At 24.3% G+C, this 20,909-nt stretch overlaps 4 protein-coding genes across 4 annotated transcripts; 2 read left to right on the top strand and 2 right to left on the bottom strand.

Moving 5' to 3' along the window:
• Positions 1 to 613: 613 nt before the first annotated feature.
• Positions 614 to 4,372, top strand: PVVCY_1000850 (conserved Plasmodium protein, unknown function; the record flags this gene model as incomplete). The annotated part of the gene is made up of 17 exons (XM_037634423.1): positions 614 to 1,033; positions 1,144 to 1,258; positions 1,364 to 1,507; positions 1,665 to 1,707; positions 1,829 to 1,892; positions 1,972 to 2,022; positions 2,134 to 2,191; positions 2,308 to 2,387; positions 2,488 to 2,593; positions 2,684 to 2,757; positions 2,882 to 2,953; positions 3,119 to 3,259; positions 3,465 to 3,534; positions 3,647 to 3,728; positions 3,810 to 3,876; positions 4,010 to 4,080; positions 4,240 to 4,372. 17 exons carry the CDS (start codon positions 614 to 616, stop codon positions 4,370 to 4,372), a joined length of 1,791 nt encoding a protein of 596 aa, XP_037490522.1.
• A 1,020-nt stretch (positions 4,373 to 5,392) lies between these two features.
• On the top strand, positions 5,393 to 8,415 carry PVVCY_1000860 (conserved Plasmodium protein, unknown function; the record flags this gene model as incomplete). Its single annotated transcript, XM_008625539.2, has 3 exons — positions 5,393 to 5,477; positions 5,644 to 6,068; positions 6,169 to 8,415. 3 exons carry the CDS (start codon positions 5,393 to 5,395, stop codon positions 8,413 to 8,415), a joined length of 2,757 nt encoding a protein of 918 aa, XP_008623761.2.
• An 897-nt stretch (positions 8,416 to 9,312) lies between these two features.
• On the bottom strand, positions 9,313 to 16,227 carry PVVCY_1000870 (DNA-directed RNA polymerase II subunit RPB1, putative; the record flags this gene model as incomplete). The annotated part of the gene is made up of 1 exon (XM_008625540.2): positions 9,313 to 16,227. One exon carries the CDS (start codon positions 16,225 to 16,227, stop codon positions 9,313 to 9,315), a length of 6,915 nt encoding a protein of 2,304 aa, XP_008623762.1.
• A 2,557-nt stretch (positions 16,228 to 18,784) lies between these two features.
• On the bottom strand, positions 18,785 to 19,978 carry PVVCY_1000880 (stomatin-like protein; the record flags this gene model as incomplete). Its single annotated transcript, XM_008625541.2, has 1 exon — positions 18,785 to 19,978. The coding sequence occupies one exon, from the start codon at positions 19,976 to 19,978 to the stop codon at positions 18,785 to 18,787; it is 1,194 nt and encodes a 397-aa protein (XP_008623763.1).
• Between the last annotated feature and the right edge of the window lie 931 nt (positions 19,979 to 20,909).

Genomic DNA, 20,909 nt, shown 5'->3' on the forward strand with positions numbered 1-20,909 from the left:
CAATTTTTAAAATATGCACTTAATTGACGTAATTTTAAATGCTTAAAATAAGTCCTATACTCTTTCGATATTAATATATAAAAAAACTAATATAATATGTTCTCTTTATTTATAATAATTTTCATAACAAATTTATTACGTGAAATAATATTTTTATTATAAATTTATATTTTTCTCTCGGAAAAAAATAATCGTGGCAAATAGATAAAAGCATCTTATAAAAAAATATGTAATAAAATTAAACTCTGTCTTATTATTTGTATTTTTTTAATTAAATCTGTTAAAGTACAAAAATTATTTTTTTCAACTATTTATGTAAATATGCAAGTATTTAAAAAAATGTATATTTACATAATATAGTATACTGTCTATCCCGAAAAAACAAACTTCTATAACACCTTAAAAACCAAAAAATTTATCAAATGCATTAGCAAATTTACAAAAATAATAATAAAAAATAATGAAATAGTAAGATTCCATTTGAAATATTAAAAATATATTTCTTCTATTATATTTTTTGTGAATATAGCTTGGCGAAACATAAGTATAATGTTTTACTAAATGCATATATATAGATGCGCGTTTTTTGGTAAATTAAATCAAAGGGGAGAATATGAAAGGAATATATGATTACTCTGATAAAGAAAGTTCAGAAAATGGTGAAAACAAATCCAATAATAATGATGAAAAAAATAAAATAATTAGAAAATATATGAGCATAGTTGAAGACGGAATGAAAAATGATTCTGAAAATATATTCGATAATTATGAATTAAATAGCAATGATTCTAAATATAAAAGTGGGGAAAACAATTACTCAGATAGTAATGATGATATTGTATTATCTGATGATGATGATGCAAAAAATTCAATACTTGGAAATAGCGACTGGGAAGCTAAATCATATGATAAAAATAGCGATATAGATAATCCAAATGAAAGTAGTATAATAAATAAATCCTTATCAGATAAAGACACTAATATTGTTGGTCAAATCGATGAAACAGATATAAATGACATTTCCTCCGATTCAGTAAGAGTTATTTAATACTTTTTTGTAGTTATATATTTTCATTCATATATGTATCTTCACTTTGCTATTATCCATTAAATTTATTAATATTTAATAAATATGTATAACAGGAAATGGCAAATGATATTATATTAGAAAAGGATGAAAATTATAAAAAGAACGAAGAAGAAATAAGTTTGACAGAGAATACCACTACCCAAACGAATGAGGAGGGAACTATTCAAGGTAAAAGTTCTCGAAAAAAATGAAGAAAATTAAACAATGTTATAAAATATGAAAATACAAGAGTTATAAAAAAATATATATTACCAATAAAATTGTATAATACAGGAACAGAAGAAGAAATAAATAAAACAGATAAAATAAAATTGGGGGTAGACGATTTTAAGGAATTAAAAAAAGAAAGTATCTATAACCCCGAATTAATAGAAAATCATGAAAAAAAAAACTCATCCTTTTTCATGGAAATTAAAGGTAAAAATTATGTAAAACATTACACACATATATACAATTATTAAAAATCTGAATGCAGGAAAAAAATATCTTTAATTATGAAAATGCTCAATATAATATTCCCTTAAAATCAATGACAATATAATCCTTATCGCCATCATTTTTTATTTCGATGTAGATCTTAATGAATGGAAAGAAAAGCACAGATATTTAACATCTTCGTAATAACTAAAAATGAATCTCTATATATCTATGGGCATATATCTTTATGTTTTAATTTATGAGTTACAGAATTTTAATATACTAACTTTACCATTCTCTTCAAATTTATATATACATCAGATTTCGAAGAATGGAAAAAAAATTAAATAAAATAATAAACAGTGAAAACATTCATTTAGGAACGGTTAGGATTGAACACCCCACAAAACATAATTAAATATACAATAGAAAAAATCGAATTCATAAATTTTAAACCTTTTCAGAGAAGAAGCCTTAAGCAACATAAAGATTTTTTAGACAACGAATATAAAGAGGTAGTAAAATATTTAAAACTGATTGTTAAATAATGAATTTTTATTTCACAAATAATACGATTGTATGGATTTATCTATTCATATATCGGGTTTCACCTTCTTATAATTAAGTGGCTATGCGTTTTACAAAAAATCGTCTCTGAGTATAAAAAGAACATTGGAGCTCAAGGTAAATCAGCTTTTTTTTATAAAAATCCGAATATAGACCTTCATTGAAAAACAATTTTTTATCAAATTCATTTGGTATTAAATTTTTATTTTTAACTTTGTTCGTACTTATAAAAGTTTCGGAATTAAATGAAAAAGAATATTTCATTTTATCCAAAAATATTTATGAAGACTTTAAGGGAAACCACCTGGAAGAAGTATTACATAAAGAATAATAACAAAAATCCAAAACTAAGTTGTTTTGATATTATTTTTATTTTATTTTTATTTTATTTTTATTTTTTTTTTTTTTCAAAGCTTAACATAAGCAATGTCTTATTTTTGCTTACAACAAAACACCAAATAGAAATTGATGATGATATAGCGGATTATTTGGAACAATGTTATGAAACAATAAATAAAGGTATCAAATATTGCGCTTATACATATATATTTATATAACACAACTGAAGAATTTGGATATGTTTGTCTTATTTTTTGTTTTTTTAAATAGATAAACCATTAAATAATGTTATACAAAAAATAAATGAAATAAATAAAAATATTGAAGATATAGGAGGGGAAACAGTAATAATAAAATGAAAAAAATAAATATAAAGAAATATCGAAGATGTCAATATATACATAGATGATCATCTGTATTTTGTAACTATAAACGTACAATTATGCGCATATTACTGTTTTAATATAGGGGTCATGGGATAGTGATCAAAATAACTACTTTATGGAAGTTTACGAAAATAATATACATTTAGGGGATGAAGTATTTTTTAAATAAGCAATTTTATACTATAAATCATTTCATGAAATTATTTATTATTTTCCCTTGTTTCGTGAACACATAAATATATTGCATGCTTATATGCATTGTCTATTAGAAAAAGAAATATGCAACATCATATATTTTCGAATTTTCTTTTTTATGAAGATGATATGTGATATATTGAAAAATGCGTTAAGCAAAAATGAAAGTGAAATCCTTGAGCACATAGAGTGGTATAGAAAATTTGTCTCATGTAATACTCTAAGGAATAAATTGCTAAATAGCATAAGCATAATTAATACAAATGTAAATGAAAAAAAAACAAAAAAAAACTTTTATATATTAATAGTAGACATTCAAAAATGTGTAAATAAATTGATAACTAGCTATATATATAATGAAGAAATTCTTCATATTTGTTATTTTCTTTGCTTCTTTATTTGTGCTCTTATTATTCTTATCACCCTATAAATAATAAATAAAAAATGCATACGAACATAATCATATTTAGGACCAAAAGAAAAGCAATTTGAAAATTCAAGAAAAAAAACAGATGATACAATTGTGGAAAGATAAAAAGAGTAAGGACGAAAAAAACAACCATTACAAAAGTTGCGCGTTTTATCGAAAAATAGTTTATTTTATTATTCACATTTTTAATAATATTTTTATACTTAAATTGTTGTAATACAGAACATGAGTCGGAAATTAAAAATAAGGAGGTCGCACAAATGAAGAAAGATGAATTGAGAATTCAAAGAAAAATACGAGACGAGTAAGAATTGAAAAAAATAAATAAATTATGATTATCTTACGTAATAATATATATAATTATATATTTATTTTGTCTTTGCAGCATTAAGAAAAAAAAAGAGTTATTACAAAATGAGCTAAACAAAAAGAAGGAGGACATGAAAAAAAATGTATCAAAGCATTTATGCATATATAATATTCTATATCTCTCCATATGCTGTCGTTTTCTGTAATTATCTTTATTCATAATACCACATCTGTTTTATACATACAATATTTTGTATTCCCTATTTATTTAAATAGAAAATGAAAAAAAGACAAAAAAGTATCTTATCCGAAGAAATGTTGCAAAGAATAAACGAAAGAAACGAACGGTTATATAAATAAATAGAAAAATATAATAATGTTTTATTTGTCGAAATAGTTTTATCACATGCTAATGAATGCAAAGTGGAAAAGCTAATGGCAATTAATATTAGTTGAAATATATACACATTTTTTAATTTGTTTTCAATTTTTTTTTTCTTTTAAAGGATTTTACAAAAAAAAGTTCAGTCCAATGCAAACCTTAATGATGATAATAATGAAAGAAGTAAAAAACAGTCTAATCAGAAATATATGCACGTACAAAGTAAATTGCTAAGCAATACAGGTATAGTTAATTAAAAATATTATTTAAAAACTTTTTTAATTCATTCATTTATATTAGTAATAATATATCAGTGCTAACTTGTTTATTGCCCGAGCTTGCTACTTTTTTATTTCCTTTTATTTATATCGCGGTATAGTAAATGGGAATAAAAAAAGATGCAAGCCTTCATTTCGAAAATTAGAATATATGGGCATACTATGTGATTCTATGTATCGAATCCTTATATATTTAAAAAAAAGAAAAATAAATAATAATAAGTGTACAGTACATAATAATTATAGATACATTAATTATTGGAATTTGCAAATAAGCGTAACACATTACGTTAATTTTTTTTTAATTTTACTATTTCCATTTATTTGTTAGCACATTTAGTGCATACTATATTTGATATTTTATTACATAATTTTTAATATAATTTCAGTTTAAAAAAAAAATTGCATTTTATTTAATATATAAATTATATCTTTACTTTTTATGATATTTTTTTGTGTGGGTGTGTTTCACAATTATTAATTATATGACGCCTGTTTGAAAATTATGCATGTATCTATATAATCGATTCTTATTCCCTATAGCATGTGAATTCCTTCATACACATTATCTGTACTATATATATTAATGAATATATTTTTTCTGTTTTATATGTAGATAATCTTTTAAAGAGAATCGAATCGAGTGTAGAGACTATAAAAAACATAATATAATCACTTCCCTTCCACCCCTATTTTTTGTACATATTATTTTATCATTTCATCACATTGCTATTTCACATGCCTTTTTTTCTAAATACCTTGAATGCATAACTATTGATCATCTTTTATCTTTTCATATTCATGAATATAATACTAACAAATTGCCTAAAAAGATGAAACAAAAAATTACTAGATAAAAAAAAAATTCCCAATTTGGTGATGCATTTTAGAAAATGTTAAAAAAGATATATCCAATAATTATGGGAATAGAATAAAACTGATACATATATGTTTATCATAGAATTAGTATTTAGTTTTATGACATCAAAATAAGCAAAAATGGATATAACGTGGTTAGGTATATACGCTATTTTTTCCTTTATAATTCAGACATCCTTGAAAGTTTTCCTATTTCCCTACATAAGTAATGAAATAATATATGCATAACCCTCTTGATCATATGTTTTACATTTTTGTATTTATTTTGAATATTTAGAAGTATGCCATTATATGTATGAAAAGGCTCTAATTGGCTTGTCTCTTTCCTTATTATAAGTTATCATATATATCGTTACACATTTTTTTTATAGGCATTCCTATGATAGTATGTACTGATTCAAATGATAATTCAAAAAAAAATAATTCTCAAATAATTAAAAGTACTGATGCATTAGTTGAAAATATAACAGAAATAATATACTACCTAGAAAATGTAAATAATTATGTGATAGATTATAATAAAGAATTATTTTTAAAATTAGAATATTTAATACAACATGATAATACCTTATATGATTCCTTTGAGCATAATGAAAAAGTACTAAACCAAATATATCAATATTATGAAGATGTATTAAATAGATATAGTACAAATTTAAAAACTCTAAAGGATGATAAAATTAATATATTTAATGAAATTGTTACAAATATTCAAAGTGAAAATAAATATTATACACATTTTATTTATAAAAATATTCTTTCTAAAATTGATTTAATTAGTGATATGAATAAAAAGGTAAGCTTTATAAATATGCCATTACTTTGTCTTACTTTTTATTTTACCGTGATTTGTGTCATATCATACAACTTTTTATTCGCTCCTTCAAATTTTACAGAAAATAGACAAAGATAAAGAAAAAAACATCAAGAGTATCACACATAATTTAGAAATGTTTAAGAACAAATTATTGAATATAAAAAAAAATATTAGGGGTGTAATAATTGAAAACTCTGAAAATATAAAAAAAGCTAATGAAGAAAATATCCAACAAATTGAAAGTCAAGCATATCAATACTTACATGGAAACAGTAAATATGACACATTCTCACGGTATATCATAAATGATTTTTTATTGAATGATAAAAAAATTAATATAATAAATTATGAAAATGATTATTTTTTTAAAAACAATTTTATGTACTTTAATTTCTTATCAAATTATATAAAAGAAAAAAAAAATAGTGATACTAATACACAAAAAAACAATTTTAATATTTATATATATTTAAAAGAAACACTGATACAAGAAATAGAATCATCATATCATAATTATTATGTAATACCCGATCTACATATTATTGATGTTATAATAAAAAATGCTAATAAGATAATGGAAAAAGAAAACAAAAAAAATAATCCTTATACATATGTTTTAGTATGTATCGATAATTATATTGTTAAATATAATATTTTATCTAGTAATATATATCTAGATATGGAACCACATATTAAATCCCTTTTTACCAGCAAAAGAGCTAACGATATAGATGCTAAGAAAATGGAAAATATACTCTTAAATATTAAAAAACAAAATCAAAAAAATTACACAACTACAATTTTTGAAAATGAGTTTTATCAAAATTTAGTACCAAATGAAAATGATAATATTCAAAATAATAATTCAGAACTAAGAAAAGACATCGACTCTAATCAATATAGTAATCCAAAAACATACTATTTTATGAAAAAAAATATTTTTTTTGATTCTAAAAAACAATATTATAAAAAATTTTTGTCATATTATGCATACGAAGAAATATTTAACATTTTATGTAACAACAGTTCTGCATGTAGTTCTGATATTATTAATTCCATTAATCGTGTAAATAGAAGTACATTTGTTATAAAAATGCATCTAAAATTGAAAAACGAACTAAAGAAATTTATTCAGAAGCATCTAACGGAGTTAAAAGATGTTAAAAAATGTCAATCTGATTCCCCATCGACAATTGAGAATCACAATAATGAAAATAATCAAGACAATTCTACTAGTGACAACACTAGAGACAAATACAACACATCATGCTTCAAAAAACAAAGTGAAAAAATGCCCAATGAAGATGGCAGTTTTATAAATATGGAAAACATCAGCGACTTTTTAAAAACATATTATATTTCTTATCATAAATCATTTAAAACTGCAAATAGAAAACATATTTATTCTTTATTATCCCATATTTTTGAAAGTTATTTAAATAATAAAAACTCAGATTCTATTCGCGAAAAATATAAACACATAGAAAATGCCAACAGTATAACATTGCACTATTTGGGTGTCTTACCAGAAATCATAAAAGTTTACAAAACGTTCAACTATTGTGAATCTCTTTATCAATTGGGCATTACGTATCTCATGGATAATTTAAAAAATGCAGAAAATGGCAAAGAAAATGGCGAAGAAAATACCAAACCTGACGAAAATGGCAAACCCGACGAAATAAGTAAAGAAATCACTTTTTTAAAAAACCATAATGAGAAATATATGGAAATGTTTCAAAACCATTTAAACTCAGAAATAAAATTCATTAATTTTTTTGAGTTTTTAATTCGAGAAAAAATAGCTTTTATACATGAAGAAAATGAATTTTTAAAATTGTATATATATTATGGTAAAAAAGAATTACCACAATTACCCCATACTCCCTTATTTTCAAGTTGTAGAACAATAATAAAAATAGAAGTATTACGTGATGTAAACACAAAACAAATAATATATTCAAGTAGGTCTTTTTTTTTAGAAACATTAATAACCTTAAAAGAATATAAAGTCAAAAATAAAAGTGCATATATAGTTATTGAAACATCCGATGAAAATAGTACTATCAAAAAAAGATTAAAACTAGAAATGTTATATAAAATATCACCCTTTTCACATATTAATGCATATATTATTTCAAATGATGGGGTCGAGACTGTTTATCATAAGGGAAATGTATATCAACGATCTGCTAGTGATATTAAAGATGTTATCAGTGATATACGTAATGATTTTTTAAATGTTATTTTACCACAACATAATATGTTTGATTTGATTGATAATTACATATATATTATTATATGTTTGAAAAATGAAAACTGCTAATTAATACATATGAAATATATTTTCATATATCTATGATTTTTCCTTTGTTATTATTTTCTATAGAAAATAAGAGCACCAAATTGTCTTCTTAAAAAAATTTCTATGCAATATTATCGCATTTTTTCACCATTTTTTATGTTCTTCTGTTTTAATTTAATATATAATGTGTCCCGTTTTATATGTTCAATTAATAACTGTGCTTTTTAAAGGCACTATTTTATCCACATCCATTTTACACCAATTTTTTTGTCTACTATAAAACTATACATTACACTTTAATAAAAAAAATATTATATTATTAGTAAAATAATTTCTAAATAGAAAAAATATGAGCATATATCGCTAAATTAGCATAGATTCGTGCATATATACTTCTCTTTATCCATATTAAATGGAGTAATATACATGCAATATGCCAAACTTTTGTTATTATCTATGGTTTAAAAAAATATTTTAAACACAATATTTTCAAATTTCTCACCGCTGATATATAGCTGGTGCGTGGCGATTTTGGAGTTGTCGTATTCGATATAATAATTTTTTTTTCATGTTTTTTTCATTTTTTTTGTTTCAGTTTTTCAGAAAAAGGAAATTACCTTGGCATATCAATGCGCACAGTGTGTATATATACATATGTATACTTTTTCATATGCGTGAGTGCCTAGGTAGTTGTTATTTAGTTTTATGTAAAACAAAAAAAAATATACACATATGTAAACATTATGAAATGTGTATTAAAAGGCAAACTATATAAGATATGAACAATATACTCAAAGTATCTAACTTCAAGCCATCAGGCTCAAATTTCCAATACATAATTCAGTTAATCCAATAAAAAAAGAAAAAGCCACAAATAAATTGTTGTCATAAAATGCGTTCTCTACTAACTTCTGAACATTATTCTTCTTGCATCTCCTCTTCATCCATATTATATGGAATTGGTGAAAATGGATCATCATTTTGTACATCATTTGCACCACCTTGTTGAATAGGAGAAAAAACTTGCGTACCTTGAGCGTTCTGTCTTATTTGTACACGGGACTGTAACATGTATGCAGGAGAAAGAGGGTTTTTTCCTGCCATGTTTTCACTCTTATCATATACAGGAGAACTTATAGAATAAGCTGGAGATGTTGGTGAAAATTTTGGAGAGGTAATTGAATATGGAGAATATTGCGGGCTACTAGGATTATTAGGTACTGGAGATGATGGCGAATATTGTGGAGAAGTGGGTGAATATTTTGGTGAGGTTACTGAATAAACAGGAGACATAATATTGTATTTTTTATTACCACCCATATCATCACCTGCTTGATTTTTTGGAGATGTAGGAGAATAATATGCATTATTACCTGCATTATATGTAGGCGATGTTGGTGAATAAGATGGAGAATAAATATTATTTTGCATCTGAGGCTTTGGAGAAAATATATCAATCATTGGATTTGGTGAATATATAAGAGGTGATTGTATATTGTTCATATTTGCTTTAGGTGAAAAAACATTATAATTATTTAAGCCAGGATTTCCAGATGCATTATTTTTTGGGGAAAATAATAATAAAGGATCAAGTGGCTGTTTATGACTTCTATTATCAAATGGAGAAAATGGAGAATGAATAACAGAAGTTGGTGAAGTAGGTGATAAAGGTGATCTTGGAGATTGGGTTGGAGAAAATTTACCTCCTAATTGTAAAGTATCTAAATTATTAAAGTCATTTTTTGATGGTGACATAATGTTATCTGAATAATTTGGCAAACATTGTGGTGATAATATATTATTCATATTATCAATTGGTAAAGTAGGAGATAATAAATTTGAATTATAAGTTGGAGAAAAAGGTAAAGGTGAACTAATTGAATTTATTCCTAAAGGTGATTGTAAACCATCAGGTGTTATAATACCTTGGTTACTATTACTGCCACTACTATCTGGTGTTGTAAAACCAGCACTTGTTATATCTTGTATAGTTTCTAAATTTTGATTTGCATCATTTAATTTTTGATTATCGATAATTATATCAAATACACCTGTACCTATTCTACATAATTGTCCTAACATTATATTTTCTGTTATACCTCTTAAATTATCTACTTGTGCAAATGCAGCTGCTTCTAATAATATTTCTACAGTTTCTTCAAAACTACATTTTATTAATGGTCCTTTATCTACTCTATTTATTCCATGTCTAGTTATAGACATTAAATATCCTTTTTGTGTCATAACATCACAAAGTATTGATAAATGCCTATAATTTACATATGAACTATCAAATGATATAACAGTTCTTAATTCCTTTAATAATGCTCTTCTAACTGCTTCTATACCTAAAACTTCAAATATTTCGACAATGTCATTTGATATAGTTTTTTTAAAATCTACTGATGGAGCACAAAATATACTTTCTAAATTACATCCATCTGTATCTAGTACCCAATGAGAGCTTCGAACAAATTTACCATTTTCAGAATCATAAGTAATTTTAGATTCTTCTCTCATATATACTTTTGTTATATTTTCAACTCCTCTTAATTTTAAGCTAGATAAACATTGTTCCATTAATTTTTTTAAAAATGTATCTTCTGTATCTTCTTTTGATATCATTGTATTATTTTCATTATTCAAATTTTTCTTTCTATTTTTTTGATTGTTTTCATCACCTCCTTTTCCCATAGTTTTGTTACTTCCACCAATATTGCCACTAATATGTTGATCATCATTTAATTCAATTTTTTTCTTTTCTCCGTCATAAAAATTAGAAGTTTTTTCATCATTTCCATATGGGCTTTTACTCATATTATGACTACTATTACTACCTTCTTTATTTTCTAAATTTCTAGAATCACTTCCAAAAAGGAAAACTTCTTCATCATCATCATCTTCGTCATCGTCATTGTTATCACTTTTGTGTAATCCTTTTCTACCACCTTCTTGTTTAACACTTTTATTACCATCTATATTTTGTCCTATATTATCTATCGAGGAATTTCCAATATGATCCCCACTTCCTATATTATTACCACTATTACTTGCATTCTCTTCATTCTTTTCATTCATATCCGATGACATACTTTTCTTTACCTTAAAAGTATTAGCTATGTTATTATAATTTTCGGGAATTTCTCTTTCATCATCATCTTCATCTTCATATTGGTCATCATTAATATTATCTCCATTTCCACTTAAAAAATTATATTCCCCATTTAAATATTTTACTCTAATTCTTAAAATTAAATCTTCTGAGTTATCATCTGTATATATAATATCTAACTCATCACTTGAAAAAACTGAATATATTATATATACAATTTCTTTCATAGTTAGTTTTTTTTCATTTACATGTATATTTGTTAGTTGAACACGTAGAACCCATTCACCTAATGTATATTGTGTATCATCTTCATCTGGAAATTCATAAAATTCATTAACCCATAATTTATCTTCTTCTAATATAGTACTTGTTGTATTAGGATCATAAATAATTTGAGCATGTGATGTTAATTGTTTTAATGTTGTATATTCCAATTTTGTTAATATATCTTTTGCTTTTTGTTGATCATTTGATATCATATCATCTAAATATATAGTAGTAGATGGTGTTTTAACATTTTTAACGATATTTATTAATTCTTTTAATCTTGGTACACCTAATGTTACATTTTTTGAACCCACACCAGCAAAGTGAAATGTATTTAATGTCATTTGTGTTGCTGGCTCTCCAATAGATTGAGCTGCTAATGCTCCTACACATTCTCCAGGGTGACATAAGGACTTATAAAATATTTTTTCAATCTCTTGTAATAACCAATCAATTCCTTTTAAACTTATTTTATGTGTATGTATCAATAATTTTGAATTTAAATATGTTCTTAAATGTGCTTTTAATAATATTGTAGCATTATTTTGAGCTTCTAACGATAGTGTATCACTATTATTTATTTGTTTAATTATTACTAATTTATCTAAAAACTTATTTACTTTTTGTACAATTTCTACGGGATTTATATCCATCGAATTTATTTTATCATCATACCCGTTTCGAACCAAACCTCCAAGTTTATTACCCATCAAATCATTATTTTCATTTTTTCCTGAAAAAAAATAATCTGCATCATCATCACTTTCACTACTACCTTCGTCATCGTCATAATTATCACTATCTTCTTTATTATATGTATCAAATCCCATGAATGATTTATCATTTTTCATAACAGTAGATAAATCATTATTCTCATATTCTTTTTTAATTTCAAACATAAGATCTTTATTTGCATTTCCTTCATCATTTAATTCATTCATGCCTTCAGGATGCATTGATTTTTCGCCCATTTTTTTTGCTCTTTTTTTTTTCTTTTTTTTTCTATTTCCACCTATACCCATTGTATCATTTCCTCTGTCCCTACTTATTTTTGTTTGGATTTTGGACTTACTACTAATTACTGGAATAAAAGGAAATTGAGATTTGGCATGTTCAATTAGTCGATTCATATTAATAGGCAAATGCTGCCTTATATCTCCATCCGAAAATATTTCTTTGCATAAATAATTTTTACACCTATACAACTCTTCAAATTCTTGGTTTAATATATTTTGTTTATTGTAATTAATATAGGCTGGATGGTCTTCACCTTCCATGGATACTGTATCAAGTGTTCTTATTTCACTTTCCCTATTTGTATTTTCGGTTTCTAATTTTTCAGATGCATTTCCTTCCTTACCTAAATAATAATCCTTTCCATATGGCTCATCATCAAAATTATATTTATATAACTTTTTAATTTCTTTATTATCTAATTTCATTAAATCGATAATTTGGTCTTCTATATATTCTCCTGCCATTCCATCTTCACCATATAAAAATTGAATAATATCACCATATGAATTTCTCACTGTTCTATCATACTGTACCATAACATCCTCCATAGCTTTAATTAATCTTCTTTGTATATAACCAGTTTCTGATGTTTTACAAGCAGTATCAATAATACCTTCTCTACCTCCCATAGCATGAAAAAAGACTTCTTGTGGTGTTAGCCCACTTAAATAAGAATTCGACACAAATCCTCTACTTTCGGGCCCATAATCAAATTTAATAAAATGTGGTAATGATCTATGATTAAATCCAAATGGAATTCTTTTTCCTTCCACATTTTGTTGACCCACACATGATATAATTTGTGATATATTAATTATAGAACCTTTAGAACCACTAGCCACCATACTAAAGATATTATTTTTTTCATCTAAACTTTCAGATGCAACTTTTCCTGCCATTTCTCTAGCACAGTTTAATTCATTATTGACTCGGGTTTCAAAAGATTCATATAAAGATTTTCCAGGTTGACACTCTAATTCACCACTTTGTGCTTTTTTTACAAGTTTTGTAACTTCATTTTTAGATTTATTTAATATTTCTTTAACTTTATCTAAAACTTTATTACTAGCTATAATATCTGAACAGCTAACTGTAAAGCCAACATATTCTAGCCAATTATTTGTCACTTTTTGTAAAGCTGAAATAAAATCTTTAGTTTTATCTGGTCCCATTTCATGCCATAATATATGAATCAAAGAACCACTAGAAGATCCAACAACCCTTTTACAAATTATACCACTTAATAATTCATTATTTTTAATAATAACTTTACCATCATTATTTGAACAATAAGGATTGTCATCTTTACAAGATGTAGAAGAATCTCTAATTAAATTAATTTTCATTTTATATCTCTTACCATATGTATTATTCCCTCCATTACCCATATTTGAAACATTATTGTTTATTTCATTTCGTGTATTACCCATATGCATATTATCCATAAGAGGCAATGGGCTATTTGGATTATTTGATCCACTTAATTTTCCAAAATTGTTTTCATTATCTCTTCCCATATTATTTCCAAATTTTGATCTATCATCATTATCAAAATTATTATTCATATCTTTATCATCAAATTGTAATAACATAGAAAACATTTGTTTTCCTGTCCATAAAGGTTTGGGTTTTATTATTGCAGGAGTTGGAACTTTATAGTTCCAATATGGTATCCAAATTAATAATGCCATAACTTCTTCTTTTGTTAAAAAATTATCTCTTCTTGTAAATTTTCGAATAGCTAATAATGAGTCTTGCACTATACCCATAACAGGTTTATTACCTTGTGGAGAAACTATTTGATTTTGTACAATCATTAAATGTTTTATTTCAGATCTTGTTTCATGTGATTGAGCTAAATGCAAGTTCATTTCATCACCGTCAAAATCGGCATTATATGGTGAAGTTACAGCTAAATTTAAACGAAAGGTAGAATAAGGCAATATTTTTGCTTTATGTCCCATAATACTCATTTTATGTAATGATGGTTGTCGATTAAATAATATATAATCTTCATCAGTCATATGTCTTTCTACTTTATATCCATATTCAAGCTCCTTTTCTGAATTTTTTCGAACATGTCTTAAATCATATTTTGATCCATTATCTCTTATAATATATTTAGCTCCTGGCCATTCATATGGACCTCTTTCCACTAGCTTTTTTAAATTATCATAATTGAGAGGAGTAACTGTTTCACAAAATGTTAATGTCATAGCAACAGATTTAGGTACCCCTATATAGTCTATACCTAAATTAGGATCACCAGTAATAACTGTTCTAGCTGAAAAGTCAACTCTTTTACCCATTAAATTTCCTCTTAATCTACCTTCTTTACCTTTCAATCTTGTTCTTATAGCTTTTATTGGTTTTTTAGATCTAGTTGTTGCAATTGGCATACCTGGTATATCATTATCAAATAATGTTGTAATATGAAACTGTAATAATGAACATAAGTCTTGCAATATATGAGATTTTGCACCTCTATCTGTTTGCCTTTTTAATTGTATATTTGTTTTTACTATATCTAAAAGTTTAAGTGTTAAATCGTCTTCACTTCGTTGATTACCATATTGTACATATGGTCTTGCACATGGTGGAGGAATAGGCATACAAGTTAATATTAAAGATGGTGGTGTACATCTATCTGAATTAAATCCAAGTATACTCATTTCTTCTTTTCTTATCTTTTTTAATATATCTAATGCTTCTTCAGCACTTAATCGTCTTTTACTACCATCTACATCATCTTCATTATTATTATGTAAAAATTGGATATACATATTTGGGCCTTCTCTAGTATATTTGGGTTGAACACAACCACAATCTACATCCTCCTTACTTATCATTTCAAAAAGGTTACTATAATTATTACTACTATTTAAAAGCATTTGTTGATTAACATTTAAATTACTTAAATCATTATTATAAAAATTATCTATAGATGTATCATTTATATATAAATTATCTTCTTGTACAGAAGAATGATTACATACTTTTATGCCTTGACATAAATCGGATAATCTTTTTAATCTTAAACTATTTACTTTTATTTTTTCTATATATTTTACTTTTGAACTATTCATATCACATAATAATCTACCACAATGGTAACAAACACATCTTAGTACATTCAATACGATATTCATAAAACCGTAGTGATACATTGGTTTTGCTAATTCTATATATCCAAAATGCCCTGGACAATTTTTAACATTCATATTACAAGTACCACATAAAGCCTTATAATCTATAGTTCCCATTCTTATATCATTTAATCCTCCATCTCTTGGAAATCCATCTTTATATATATCAACATTAACTATTTCACATACTCCTACTTTTTTTATAATTTCTGGGTCTAATACCCCAAGTTCTAATCTTTTCACTCTCTTTAACTCACATGCTGAGTATGGAATATTTAAATCAACTGTCATTTTTTATATTTTTCACTTTTTTTTTGTTGTCCTCTTCTTATACTTCCTATTCTTCCGTTTTCTATGAAAATCAAATTCAATATTTTCTTGTCTCTATGTGGAAGAACAAGATAAATAAAAACATGCAAAACTTTTGCATGTATATTTAAACTTAAGTTTTTAAAACTAGTTTTTTGATAATATGTGGCATTATTATTTATTTCCACGTTGAAATGTATATATAAATATAAAACGTAATATTTCCTTTCATGGAAAATTCCCTTTGTTTCTGTTTTGAGATTAGTATGTATATTATATGTGAACAATTTTGTATAAATACATAATATACAACTTGGAATTATGGCTATATTTGTATTTTTAACACATGCCTCTCTAATTTAATCACGCTCTTATTTATATTGTGCTTTAAAATTATATACCTTATTACTTATATGACTGTTGATTCATATTATAAAGAATCAAGAATAGTCTCAGTGGGTATCAATATGTATATATATATGCACTATTTATTTACTCCTTTTATTTGCTATACTACTTCGAATGTAAAGCATGAAACATTATATAAAAAAAAATGAAGAACAAAGAGAAAAAGTGTGTGGATAAACAAACCAATGAATATAATAAATGTATATTACTATACTATATAATAATTTTAAAGTTCATTTAAAATAAATATAAAAAATAATAATACAATAAAAACTAAACCAGTAGTTATTTTTTGGTATATTTAATTTTAAAAAAAATTTCCCTTTGTTATTATTACTTTAGGTAATAATACAATTATATATTTTTGTTAATATTTAAAAATAATAAAACTTGTATACAAAAATAAATCCATAAAATTATACCATATAACACTATCATTGTTGTATAATTTTTTACATACTATAAATTATATGTAATTCTTCATTTTTGCATCTTTTTATTTTTTATAATTTTCATAAGTTTACAAAAAAGGGAAAATAATAAAAAAAGTAGTTACTATAAATATGTAGATATATTTATGTATGGTTTACATAAATTCAAAATACTTCTTTAAAGGTTCACATAAAATCGTACTGCTATAAATATATATCTACCTATGTATTTTATTCACAATATTAAAGCAATAAAAATAAAAGAATTTTTATTTATTTATATAGTATATATATATGCATATATTGGTGGAATATTTTTACCAGCAACATAAATTTATGCATATAATGTGATCAATATGGCATTAAAAATTTGCATATATATAATATTAAAAAATTAATAAATAAATAAATAAATAATCAAATAAATAAAAAGAAATGAAATAATGTGAGCAACTTAAATTGCTACAACATTAGGAAATCATATTATTATTAACAAAAATTATTTTATAATGGTATGTAAATTAAAAAAATGAGATGAGAAAAAAGCCTGTGGTATTTTCTGCACATATATAAAGGAATAATATCCATATTTTATTATAGAAAAAATTGTAATACTATAGAATCTTATACTTCCTCCACATTTTTTATAGTTAAAAAAATATAGGAATTATATTTAAAATACAATCAGCAAAGGAAATATTAGTATACTTGCAAAGGCAGGTGATACTATCCTTAAACCCTTTAAATAAATTCATGGGTTTATATATTTATTCTTCTCATATAAAATAAAACCTTATTATGTAAACAAGTATGTATACAAATATCACATATTTGTATTTGGAAAAAAACTGTTATATATAATTATTATATATGTACTACCAAAACTTTAAAAATCGAAAAAAATATTTCTAAAATTGTATGTAAACCTTATTTATAGTCACATTCGTCTTTTGACATTCAATGTCATTCATTGAAAATGGTGAAGTTAAGCTTGAAAAAAAAAATAAAAAACAAATTAATAATTGTAAAAGCATACCTAAGTTGCCCCATGTTTTTATTTCCATTGTAGTTTTATCATATTACTTAATGCATGTATAATTTTATAGAGGTATCCATAGAACTATGACCTTACCATACAACAATGAGATATAGTAAATATTATGTAAATGTAAAAATTAAAATTACGAAAAAAAAAACCTATATATTTGCAACTCTAACTAATTTTGTTAATAATTGTTAGTAAAAAAAAACATTAAATTTCAAAAATGTGCGCAGTGTTACAACCATACGCATAGGAAAAGTTTTCATTTTTTTATTGTGAAAAATAATGAGTATATATGTAAATAGGAACATATATATAAATATGTACACACATATGTGTATAGGCATAAAAATTAATAAGCAAATGTAAAACATACAAATGATTCCCTATAAATGGGTATGTAAATTTGAATAAAACAAATTTGTTCCAAGGTAGAGAACAATAAAAAAATGAAAATCATAAGTAGAATAAGAAAGGCGCGAAAATATATGAAAGAAAAAATATAATCTTTTTATTGTGTCAAACAAAATAAATATATTATAAACGCGCAAAATCATAGTTGTAAGTGAAAAATATATTGAAAAAAAAGTGTAAAAAAAAAGAGTAAAAAAAAAGTGAAAATCCAAAATAAAAATAAATTGAATACTATCCCAAACAATTAACTATCATTAATTCTATCATCTGATTGTAATAATACATTTTCACCTGAATAATCATTTGTTTGCATTTGATCTGGTTCTTTTTTTTGTGATTTTTTAATATTGTTATATATAGACAAAGACTGAGATATTAAACCACCAACATTATTTAAATCAGCAGGAATAACCACTGTGTTATTATTTTTACAAATATTTGAAAAAGCTTCAATATATTGTTCAGCTATATGTAATGCAATAGCATTATGTGAATCTAGTTTTTTAATTTTATTTGCAATAATATCTATAGCTTCTGCTGTTGCATCTGCTTTTGCTTTTATAGCAAATGCTTGCCCTTCTGCAACTAAAATTGATTTTTTTTTTTTTCCAATAGCAATATTTATTTCACTTTCTCTCTCTCCTTCACTTTGTAATATTTCAGCTCTTTTTCGTCTTTCAGCTTCTGCTTGTTTTTCCATTGCATTTTTTATATTAACAGGCAATATAATATCACGAATCTCATATCTCATACATTTTATACCCCAATTTTTTGATGATTCATTAATAGCTTTAACTATTTTTTCATTTAAATTATCTCGTTCTAAAAATGTTGTATCTAAAGTAAGTTTCCCTAATTCGGTTCTCATAGTAACTTGTGCTAATTGGGTAACAGCAAAAATTGCATCATCAATAGCATAAGAAGCATAATAAGGGTTTTCACATTTTATATATAATACACCATCAATATTTAGTGTAACATTATCTTTTGTTATAGCTGTTTGATTTGGTATAGTAATAGTTTCTTCTTTTAATGAAAATACATAAGCTACTTTATCAATAAAAGGTACAAGAAAATGAATTCCTCCTAATAATGTTTTTTTATATTTTCCTAACCTTTCAATTATATATGCTGTTTGTTGTGGTATTATTATAAATCCTAAATTATTCCATATTTTTTTATAATTTTTTTTATTATCACTACTTGTATAATAATTATATCGATTTTCATAAAATATACCTATTCTAGGATTTTTTCGATTTATATATTTTTGTCCATTTAATATATTAATATTCTTATTATAACCATAACAATTTCTGACTTGACCTATCAATCTTGTACAATTCTTACTTATATTATTATTATTATGATGTAATAGTATTTTATTGCAATGAATTAAAGCCCCTTTCTTCCATGATATTTCACATAATGAATTCATTTTTTGAAATCAAAAATGCCCACATGTATCTATATGTATCCTCTATGTATATGTTTACATATACAAATAATTTATTTTTATTTCAAATATATGTATAATACTTTTCTCTTATTTTATATTACAATAATATATTTACTCCTTTATTCAAACTATATTAATCTCTTGCGCAATATATATAATCCCATTCAATGCTCTTTCGTTCAAATATGAGTATACATAAATTTGTATGCATATATGATGTGGTTCTCTTATTAATATAGTTGCATTCCTTTCTACTATTTCTTGTGATCCTCAAAAGTTGCTTCTATTTATCACTATGTTATGGATCACTCACTTCTTTGCCTCCTTGTTTATTACTATATGCTGCCTTGTTTATTATTATTACTGTTAGTTTTCGTTTTTTTCATAATTTTATACGCGAACTAGCTATTGCTCCACTTTCTTTTTCCAAAAAATTTAACGATGATTTTCTTTTTATATTTTTATTATCAAAATAAATAAAAGCATATGTATGTAAATATACCTATGCATATAGAGCCTATTTATACACAAACAATTTACTCATATATATATTTACATCCTATTAAACCTTAAACATGGCTTTTGCCTATGTATTTATTACTTATTATCACTTATTTATATAAAAAAATATGAAAAAAAATTAAAAAAAATAATAAGAAAAAATACAAAGAAAAAAAATAGGGATAAAAAAAATTGCTATTATAAATATAAAATAATAATGTCGTCAAATAAATTTTCCCTATAAATTTTTTTTTTCGACGTTTTAATTTTTTTTCCTTTCATTTCATATTAGCTATAAACAAATAAAAGGAATATAGTATATATATTTATATAAATATATAACATGAAAAAAATTTAAATGCTTAATTAATCTAATGCCAACAAATAATTGCTAAAAAACTATCCTTTA

The sequence above is a fragment of the Plasmodium vinckei genome (assembly GCF_900681995.1).
Source record: "Plasmodium vinckei vinckei genome assembly, chromosome: PVVCY_10".
Lineage (NCBI taxonomy): Eukaryota > Apicomplexa > Aconoidasida > Haemosporida > Plasmodiidae > Plasmodium > Plasmodium vinckei.